The sequence below is a fragment of the Polistes fuscatus genome, unplaced genomic scaffold, assembly GCF_010416935.1.
Source record: "Polistes fuscatus isolate 324 unplaced genomic scaffold, CU_Pfus_HIC Scaffold20, whole genome shotgun sequence".
Classification (NCBI taxonomy): domain Eukaryota; kingdom Metazoa; phylum Arthropoda; class Insecta; order Hymenoptera; family Vespidae; genus Polistes; species Polistes fuscatus.
The window spans coordinates 2,148,388-2,159,189 of record NW_025113097.1 but is presented as its reverse complement, the minus strand read 5'-3'; the positions used below and the strand labels follow the sequence as shown (position 1 = coordinate 2,159,189).

The window sequence follows — 10,802 nt, the reverse complement described above, 5'->3', positions numbered from 1 at the left end:
TTTTTTATCCACAATCTTAACATACATAGATATACATATACCAATAATATGTATACATATATCTTAACCCTTTATTTTTATCATTCAATAATCCGGGACCAGCCGGTTAAGAAAAATCCCTAAACAACTTGCTTGTTTATTCCAACTTTAAAATAATAGAACGTTCAACGTCCTATTTTTCTCTCACTCTCTCTTTTTTTTCTCTATACTCGAGAGACCAAATCAAAAAAGAACATCTCACCTTTGAGAGAGAATATATAAAGAAATTTATCATTAGAACGTGAGACATTTTTGTTCAAAAGAAGAAATCTTTCTCGACTTAAATACAGATACACACCACCCACATATGCTCATTCATTCATACATACATGCATACATATATATATATTAATATATATAGAATGAATATATTTATATATTCATTCGTATATATTCCTGAGGTAACTAAAGACATAATAACAATATATAGATGACCTTTTTCCTTCCTTCCTTCCATCATCGAGTCTACTCTTTCTTTTTTCTTTCTTCTTTCAAGGTAACATGTCGTGAAAAGACGACCAACAACAACGAGATAAATTCTCGGGATATCGATTGTGGGTTCGAAGAAACAATATACGTTATTGTTGTACGTTCTCCCTCTGTCATATAATCGATAAAAAAATGTTGCTACTAGTCAGGAAGATTATTATTATTATTTAGAAGGCTGTACTGGCTGTTGCCGTAGTTGTTGATTGCACGCCGGATTCAGAGTTTGGACGTCCGGCGTGTAGCTACAGCTACGTTGATGCTGCCAAACTGATGGATGTTGATTCGGTCACTGCCGAACGTGGTTTGGCATCTAACGAATTGTATAATGGATATTCGCAGCATAAAACAAATTTTAGGAAACGTGGTACTTCGACATAGATCGACGGGGGAATTGGTATCAACGGTGACGTTGATTGTTTGTAATAACGATACTCTGCGTTACTAAAATGAAAACATCAAAGAAATTTCATTAGATTTTTCCTAATTATACGTTCAAGGTAAGTAGTGTATATATATATATATATATATGTATATGAGCTGAATTGAAAAGTTTTTTGTTTGTTTGATTGTAAAAAAAGAAATTGTTCAATAATTTTTAACATACTTCAATTTATACGAGAATAATATCTTTCGTTAGTTATTTTTAGGTCTTTTGAATTTACGATCCATATAAGCTTGATATTAATTTTCTAATAAAATTCTTATTATGCATTTTTTTATATATTTTTAAATATTAAAACCCCTTGGCCACAGATATATTAGGTAGGAGGTTTTTTTTCTTTTGATTGAACTATAAAAAGACGATCACCTTTCGTCGATAAATAATAATAGCTTTCCGAAGAAAAAGTTTGAAGTACCTTATATCGGTAATATGAAAGTGTTTGTTAACGATAATTTTAAAAATAGAAACACTTACTCTCGATACCTCTCGTCCGAGGCCTTTTCAAGCAAAGGCATACCCGATAAGAAGAGGATGATGATCGTTGTAAAGATCGGTGAAGCGATAACGACCCATTCGGCTCCTTCAATCACGTTCAGGGATATTACAAAGATACCCCACCATACTACGATTTCTCCGAAATAATTAGGATGCCTAGATAATCTCCATAATCCTATAATTATTATGATCACAGTGTGTGATCATAATTGTATTATATTATTCTCGATTATAATTAATACTTATAATTAATATTTCATTAAGATAATTTGATACATATACATATACACATATATATATATACATAGAACTTTACCATCGTTACACCATTTCCCATTATTTACGGGATCCTGTTTGAAAGCAAACTTTTGTAAATCAGCATAGGTTTCCGCAGCGAGTCCAATTACGAATAGTCCAGTACCAGCACTATCAAAATTGGTCATCGTTTTTGGCGCCGGTGGGATTTTGTGACGTGGCGAGTTTATGATTATCACCGGTAAACTCACTACGTAAACCCATACAGCCTGCCAATGGGGAAAGATAAAAAAATGGTGTTTACATAGTTATCAATGATAAAATATGATAAAAGATTCGACCCACTTGGCAGATGATATGTAAAATCGATAGCAAGCATATGTATGATGTAATAAATATTATACAAAAAAGAAATCTTGGCTTCTAGTATTGGCAGTAATAACTATTTCTTATTCCAATAAAACATACACGCTTCGATATCTACTTTTTCTGATAGATTCATAAATTATTTTCTATTATTATTAGTAAATATATTCTATATATACAAAGTGTACCTGAAAGGTCCAAAATACTGCGAAACGAATAACATTACTCCTACGATCTTCGAATCTTTTATCACGTCCAATCTTAACGATTCGGTAGAGAAGATATCCCGATAATCGTACACCCCATAGACAGACAAATACGGTCACCATAAGTTGCCGGCTGTCGTAGGTCTGCGATAAAAATGTAATATGATTTAATTATAAATAATTTAATCTCCTACAATTTTTCACGATGCATGGCGTATGTGCATAACAATGATTTTAAATAATATATTATTGTTATATAAATATATAAATGAAAATTTTGCATATATTTTATAGTTAGATATTTTAGTCGAATAATAATGGGATGCACATGCATCATCATCATCATCATCATCATCATCATCATCTTAGGAGCGTTGACATGCATAAATTACTACACATCATCGTCTCTTGCTCGAGCAAGCAAAATAGAAAAGTGTCTGTTATAATTAGCGTCTGGTATTTTCTAGTAATACCTTGCCCACTTGACCGAGAAAGAAAGTTAGAAGGGCGAGAATAATGAAGTTTGTGCCACCGGCAAAGTCCGTCAATTTGTCCAGCTGAAACGTAGCCGCTATAGTGAAGAATATCAGTTGCATTCCGACCGTAACGATCGCGCTCACGGCCAAATGATCCTCGTCTAAAATATCCACCGCCATTTTTCCCTTTCCTCCTGCTTCTTCACCGCGGTGTTTCTATCTCCTCCTCCTCCTCCTCCTCCACCTTCTCCACCCCCTCCTTTTCTCCTTCACCCCTTTATCGTTCTCTTAGTCTCTTTTAATACGAATTATCTACTGTGGATCTGTGAAACGTTTATCATTATTATTATTATTAGTATTGTTTTGGTTTTGTTTCGTTTAATTAAGATAGTACGAAAGGAACATTATTGGTCTTCTATAATTACTTTGAAATATTTATTATTTTGTGTTACGAATGAATTAATGAATGAATTAATCAATTTCTTTCGTAAGTTTGAACAAAATCTTTAACGAATAATTTCTTTCTTTTCATTTACGTAATCGACTAATCATATTGGCGCGAACTTATGTTAGATAAGTAACATCGAAACTATCAAACTGCTGAATTATGGATCACACACGGCTAGACTATATTTCGCGTAGATATGTAAGTATTATGTTATCTGCATACGTCGCATTGCAGGAATCAAAAACATGATAAACTAACGAACGAACGAGGCATGATGATAGATAGTTTAAAGAAGAGAAAATACGCGTGTGTTTTTTTGTTTTTACATATTAAAAAATATTTTACGAGCCGAATACAATCGAAAAGAAAGTAAATAGCGTTAGGAAATATTGCATTATTTTTCTATTTTTCTATTCATTTCAATTTTAATAATAATAATAAGGAAAAAAAATAAAGATATACGATCTCCAATGGATGAAAATATTGAACGCGTATCGATTCTCTCTCTCTCTCTCTCTCTCTCTCTCGAAATGAATAATATAAAATTATATTTGGAAAAATAAACAAAATATATATATCGTATTTGAATACTATGAGATATAACAGAGAAAAAAATAATGTTGAAATAGACGAGAGAGAGAGAGAGAGAGAGAGAGAGAAAGAGAAAAAAAGAAAATAAAAATGAAGAAAAAATAATTTCTATAGGATGTATTATTTTATAATACCTCGCGCGAGGTGTGGTGGTGCCTCATTTCAGCGGATTTTCCTTTGGACGTTTTACGTCCACGTTGGAGGAGGAAACAGGAACGACTAACGCCGGCGAAAATTCAATGTCGAGTCTAAAACGAGAGGTGTTGTACCACGATCACGTGTTACATTTTCGAACTAAGTAAAAGCACATTGACGGCGGTAGCCTCCACGATATTCTCCTCTCCTCTCTCTTTTTCCTTCTCGTACTATTTTTTTTTTCTTTTTTCCTCCACCCACTCTTTCCTCTTCTCTTCTTTCTTAAACTATTTGTTCGCTTTTTTTCTTTTCTGTCTCTCCCCCAACTATTTTTTGTCTCTCACGTCTATCTTTACGCTATTTTCTTTTTCCACCCTCTTTAATTTCCTCTAACTTCTTCTTACTATTTTCTTTTACTACATTTTTCACCCTTGTTTTCCATCCATTTTCCCTCTCTCTCTCTCTCTTTCTATTTCTTATATTATATTTTTTCTTTGTTTTCCATCCACTTCCTTTCTTTCTTTTTCTCTCTTTCTTTCTCACTTTTTACTTACACTATTATTTTCCGTTTTTTCATTCAACGTTCACCCACCCACCTCTTTCTATCTTCCTCCGTGTTTGTTCTTCCCGTCTCTTTCTCTCTTCTCTCTCTTTCTCTCTTCTCAGTATCATTTAAAGTCAGTAAGAGCGTGCGCGACCGAACACCATCCACCCCTATTTTCTATATTTTCTTTTCTCCCTCCCTTTTTGCGCAATAGTTGCACAGTAATCTGCGCATATTGGGCCAACGAATCGATAGGATGCGCAAGAGTGCACAAAAAGGTGCTAACGAACGATGCAAGGGTTTTAAAGATGATGGTCAAAATCTTCCAACGAAGTATCTCTATTTTTTTCTCCTCTTCTTTTTTGATTTCTATAGGAAGAAAATATGTAATCCATTTAATTCATTTGTTTGTATTTTTCTTTTGGAGGGTATTTAAATTTATTGACGGATGGAGGAAATGTATGCAAATCAATTTAAATTTTGTGCGCCTTTATCGTATTAAGGAGGGGATGGGTTCACGTGACCAAAACAGTTAGGGGATGATGATATTTTAGAAAATAAAAAATTGTGAAATTCGTGGCAGTGTTTTTTTTTTCTATTTTTCTTTCTTTTTTATTATAATTTAAAAATAATATATAACGACATATTGTGTGTGTGTTAAGAATAAATTATGTTTATTCCAATAATATAGATTGTACCTTTAATGAATGTTTTTAGAATAATATTTAAATACCCTAAGTATAAATTGCAACAAGATTCAAGAAGGAAGGTAACGTTACGTTCCTTTGTACATTGAACTTAACTTATTATCTTATGTTTTGTTTTTATATATATTTAATTTCAAAATGGAATCATTGATTTACTTATAGGAGGTGTAAAAAGTTTGTAATAGACACTCGTCAAGTGGATGCACATTCGAAGAAGAAGACGCATTGCATGAATAATCACACTTTGCATGGTTAATACAAAAGCAAATCTCTTTATGCAAAATTAATGTTTAACAGTTCTCGCTAATCTTACACGTGTAATTGAAACTTTCTCCTCCCCCTGATAAGTCTTATTTGCGATGTAATCCCATTTAACATAATGTTTATCCTTAAGATCTGGTGTACTTTCCCCAAATGTGAAGCATGAACACGGATGCGATGAATAAGAGAGACATAACCAGTACCGGTACAGGACCTCTGAATATATAAACATATTATATATCACATTCATTTTCTAAGATTTATTAATTATCAATAAAAGATTCTTATTGCTAACATCCGACTAAGTAATAATCATAAAGGAAGGAAGCGTATGGTATATTTATTCCTTCGATAAATATACCCATACGTTACAACAAATAATCGGTTTAGTCAGACAATTGTAATAAATAAGTAGCTTACACTTTGATACCAGGCGAATCATCCGTATAAAATCTCCACATACCACCAGAGCTTGTACCGGTGTTTCTATTTCTAGAGGATGTAGCAGTGGCAGTTTTGCGTTGTCTGACAGTACCACTGCCACCTGCTCTAGGTGCTATAGCTTTGCTAGGTGAACGACCTGCGGATCCAACCGACGTTGCACTAGGTGCAGCAGGCTTGAAATAACACACAAATTCCTCTGTTAATATAATTTACTTTGAAATCAATCAATAAGGATAAGAAAAAATAATAAAATTCTCTATTTTCTCATTGTATTACTTACCATTGTGGTTTCTGATAATTAAATTTACTTTAAACCAAAAAATATTTTATCACAGTAGTAATTTTATAGTCAATAAAACAAATTCTTTTACGCCAAATATTCTAACGTTGTAGAAGCTTAATAGGACGGACATATAAATTAAGAACTGAAAGTTCCGTGATACACTAAACGATAGCCGTTTGCCTATCACTTGAAACTACGTTTTGAACACTCGCTTCCGTCTGAAGTACACCGATCAACGACGTGTCATATGTATACGATACACGTGGTGCATCTCTGACACGTCATCGAAATCGGCTATATTCGTCTTCTTCGTTGGCTGCGTCATTTAAGGTAAATTTTCATGAAAGCTTAAAAAATTCGACGCTTGAGGGCGCTGTTAGCGTCATTCGTAATTGGCGCTAAATTCAAATGCCCTTAATTTTTTTCATTTATTCGAAAATTTATAAATTAGGAATAAATGAAATATTTTTAATAACAAAGGATTATGAGGAAAGCATCCAACGACGAAAATATATTTTTAACAATTTCTTTGGTATTTTTTTTAATAACATCACGGTATTCATCTACAATTCATGTGACAAAATAAAAAATATATAAATCAATAAAAAATGTTGTATAATAGAGTACTTGAATCATGATTAAAAGTTTATAAATTCGTTACAAAGAACACGGTATTTGTACCTTAATTTTATGTGTATATGAGGAGTTATGATATATACTCGCAAATATACTAAATGTGCCAACCATTTTGAGAAAAACAATTTTTATTAAAAGCTGGCCCTTTTCTTTTTTTTTTTTAAATCGCCGATATTTTCCTCAGCTTAAACTTTAGGTCTAATATTTTGGTTCTTTGGAAAAAGTATTTATATGTTTATATTTTTACGAAGGAAATATATAATCGTGATATATAAAAAATATGTATGAATATTAATTATTATATAGATTAAAAAATTATTATAAGCAATATATATATATATATATAGATACTATATTATTTATACAGAATTTCTTTCATCAAAATTAATAAAAAACAAATCTTTGAGTATCTACATTAGCACTAAAAAGTCAACATTTGTTCACAACATTGTATGCGAAATGATATTTTGTTAGAAATCAATGTTCTACATCACCAAAATAGTGGACCTAATTTTTAGCATTACGAATTTTTTAATACATAGTTTTTTCTTTCCACATATATTGTATCATACACTATAATGAATGTATTTCATGTGTGTTTATGTCTGAACTTTGATAGTTCTGATGTTCATAGACTAGTCTTCACAGTTATGGCTTAAAATTTATATTTAAGATGTAATTGAGAAGCAGCGCATTTACAAGTGCCTTTACTATTACAATCGGAAATAGAAAAGGAAGTCACGCATTGGTGCAGGAACTTTTGTTCTTTTTTCTTCTTTCTTTCTTTCTTTCTTTCTTTCTTTTCACTTATAATATGCAATGTATCCGAAGTCAGTAGTATAAAGTAAAAAAAAAAAGAAATATGATTTTCTTTTTGTTCATATAAAAGTATTCAAAGATTTAGAATTTTAATTTAGGAATAAAAATAAATGATGATAAAGTTATTAAATTTGTTTGTGAAGCATTCTTCTTTTTGTATTAATGTAGTTATACTACAAAGAAACATAGTTATCATTAATTTATGAAATGCTTAGAAATTCATCTATTACATGCATTCTAATCATCTAACAAATCTCAAATATTACCTAATCGCATTTTTGTAAAATTATAAGTCATAATCAAATTATATTGTAGGTATTTCCATCATATTTTTGTTTTTGTAAACGATCTTTCAAGTAGAACTCTTATAGTATAATAGTGATACTATAATTGCTTTGTAAGAATGTTAAAAAATTGTTTTAAAAATGCATTAAGTTCGTATTCTATTGAAACGCTTTGGCCTTCGTTTGTTCCGTTTCAGGCATATTTTTAATCGTGTATCATTGAATAAGACAACCCTGAAAACTCGCATTCTTAATTGTCTTATTTATCAAATTAAGTAGAATAAGTTTAATATTTTTTGATATATATATATGTATATAATCATTTCTGTTGAGTATTACTTAATTATAAAAGTAAGAAATTTGTAATAAGTTGAAAATTTGGCACCATTTTTATATTATGAAAATTCTTTAAAATTCTGTATAAATTTTTTTTTCTTTTGTTTCATTATACTCATAGTATAATCTGAACGTTTTTCTCCTAACGTACCAAATTAATATTATTAGTAACATTACTGGTGCACGTCAGATGATGTACATATAATTCGTATTTTCTTTTTTTATCAACAACAATAAAATATAACAACAATAAATGTATGCCTGATACTGAGACTTATTAATTATTTAAAGTATTCATGATTATCTAATAAAACTAAATTATTGTTACCAAGAATAAAGTCTTTAGAACACGGAAAACATCACATTGCAACGTGTCATTCAGTGATTTTAGTACACACCGTAGTTATTATATGATCATATTTCATATTATAAAACAGTTTGTACTTTTCAAAAATTTTTGTTAAATTCGGTCTTCAAAAATTTAGCTTTTCTTTATCGTACTAATGTAGAATCAATTGATATACATTATCTTGAGAACACTGACATTGATGAGTTTTACATTATTGCTCGTTATCTGATAATAATCTGACACGATGCACAAATGAATGAGTTTTATATCAAAATGAAATATGAAATAAATATTATTTTATATTTTTTGTTTGGTCCAACTTAAGTACTGGTTACGCCTTTGCGTGCTACCAATAAGTTTAATATTGGATGTTTCTTTATATAAGAGACAGCTTTTTTATGAGTGACCATTGTGAAATCATATCCATTACACTGTAGAATTTTGTCATGCATTCTAAGACCGCTTTTAGCTGCTGGTGATCCTTCGTGAACTTCGGTTACATATATACCCTGAAATAGTAACATTTCTTTATAGCTTAGATAGCTTTACGCATTACAATTATGATTTTAAAAAACATTCTTAAAATACATTATCCGTATAGCCTTGCGGACTCTTTCGATAATCTTGGTCTATTCCTCCTCCGATTTTAAATCCACATTTCATCACTTCTTCTCCATTTTCATTAACTTCTGTTTCTTTATGCAAAGTTATCGGTATCTATAGATAAAAATGGATATGTTATATATTTCACAATCACGCATATGAAGATAATGTTATAAATATTTGTTTAAAACTTTTCTTTGAATTATTAATAATTCCTTAATTAATAAGATGTTCTAAAAGGCAAGATTTGAATTGCAATTGAAACATTTAATATCATTGAAATGAATCATCCAAGGTAAACTTAAAATAAACAAAATTTTAATTCTAATAAAACTTACACTCAGGCATTCCATCGCGGTGCCCGCTTGGTGCTGAAAAGCCATTTTTGCGCACATTTTGACTGATTTTCTTGAACACTCGGTTTTTTTAACAAAAATTAATCTAAATGTTGCGATGACACGAGTCACACACACGCCCTAAGCACGTAAAAGTAATCAACGTGATGTTAACGTGAATAGAATTTAGAATAATCTGAATTTCACAGCCGGTTTAAGCGTCGACAATAATTATTTATTTATTAACTTTCATTCCTTTGTTTATCTAATTATGCATACGATGCACTTTCTCTGATAAAGCTTGAAATATTGAATTCAACTGTGTTAATCAACATACGCTCTTCTTCAGCGTAGTCAAGAATATCGATGCATAATATTGCCAAAAAATGCATATGTGCATAGAAGCACACAAGTCCACTTTTTACCTAACCACATTCGTTTAAGTTACTAACCAGAAAACCAGAGGGCGATAGTAGGTATTTAATCAGATGACGGTACAATACTATCAAAGAATCCAATATTCTTTGATAGTATATGATAGCATATGATATATACTTTGATAGTATATATAGTATTATTACAACAGAGTGTATAATATAGAAATTTATATAATTATATTTAATTTTTAATGTATAAACATGTGTGTGCCTTCAGAAATGCATTTAAATATATATTTTAAAATGAAGCAATTTAAGTCACTCAAATAAAAAAGAATCCAGAAGGTTTGTTGTTTAATCCAACGATGAACACCTGAAACAAAAAGCAAATTATATTAGTCATACGGTCAAGTGATACAATAGCCTGACATATAAGTGGTCCAATTCACAGATGCATTTTTCATTTGAATTCCCTATTTATTTTTATTCAATCTCTAATTACCGTTTGTAAAATAAAATTAAATTTAAACGCGTGATATTACATTAAAAAATATAATTAATTAGGAAACAGGAAAAGTACAAATATTATAATAAGTTACCGATCAAAATAATATCTATTAATTATTATAAAATACTTTTAAATTATACGTTATATGCAGAATAAAAATTGCAAATTTAATAAAATACGATCAAAGTACAAAATCTTAAAAACGAAACAAAAAAAAAAGAAATGACTGTAATATTTACTGAACGTTAATCAAACTTCAATATTTAATAATACGAGAATTTTAATATTTTTAACTCTAACTAACTAAAAACTTATGCACCTTTTGGACGATATGGCACACAGATTCGATGTGCCAAGGAGATGGAATGATCCAT

General features: G+C 30.4%; 3 protein-coding genes across 3 annotated transcripts; all 3 read right to left on the bottom strand.

Annotated features, from left to right (window-relative positions):
* Nucleotides 1-490: 490 nt before the first annotated feature.
* Nucleotides 491-4,183, bottom strand: LOC122517369. The gene is made up of 6 exons (XM_043635720.1): nt 3,942-4,183; nt 2,766-3,091; nt 2,275-2,436; nt 1,782-1,989; nt 1,445-1,640; nt 491-969 (listed from the first exon to the last, which is right to left on the bottom strand). The coding sequence occupies exons 2-6, from the start codon at nt 2,946-2,948 to the stop codon at nt 777-779; spliced, it is 942 nt and encodes a 313-aa protein (XP_043491655.1). The 5' UTR covers nt 2,949-3,091; nt 3,942-4,183; the 3' UTR covers nt 491-776.
* A 408-nt stretch (nt 4,184-4,591) lies between these two features.
* Nucleotides 4,592-7,108, bottom strand: LOC122517370 (protein transport protein Sec61 subunit beta). Its single transcript, XM_043635721.1, has 3 exons — nt 6,179-7,108; nt 5,875-6,071; nt 4,592-5,670 (listed from the first exon to the last, which is right to left on the bottom strand). Exons 1-3 carry the CDS (start codon nt 6,179-6,181, stop codon nt 5,583-5,585), a joined length of 288 nt encoding a protein of 95 aa, XP_043491656.1. The 5' UTR covers nt 6,182-7,108; the 3' UTR covers nt 4,592-5,582.
* Nucleotides 7,109-8,355: 1,247 nt separating this feature from the next.
* LOC122517368 (tax1-binding protein 3 homolog) lies at nt 8,356-9,997 on the bottom strand. Its single transcript, XM_043635719.1, has 3 exons — nt 9,547-9,997; nt 9,194-9,322; nt 8,356-9,114 (listed from the first exon to the last, which is right to left on the bottom strand). The coding sequence occupies exons 1-3, from the start codon at nt 9,601-9,603 to the stop codon at nt 8,926-8,928; spliced, it is 375 nt and encodes a 124-aa protein (XP_043491654.1). The 5' UTR covers nt 9,604-9,997; the 3' UTR covers nt 8,356-8,925.
* Between the last annotated feature and the right edge of the window lie 805 nt (nt 9,998-10,802).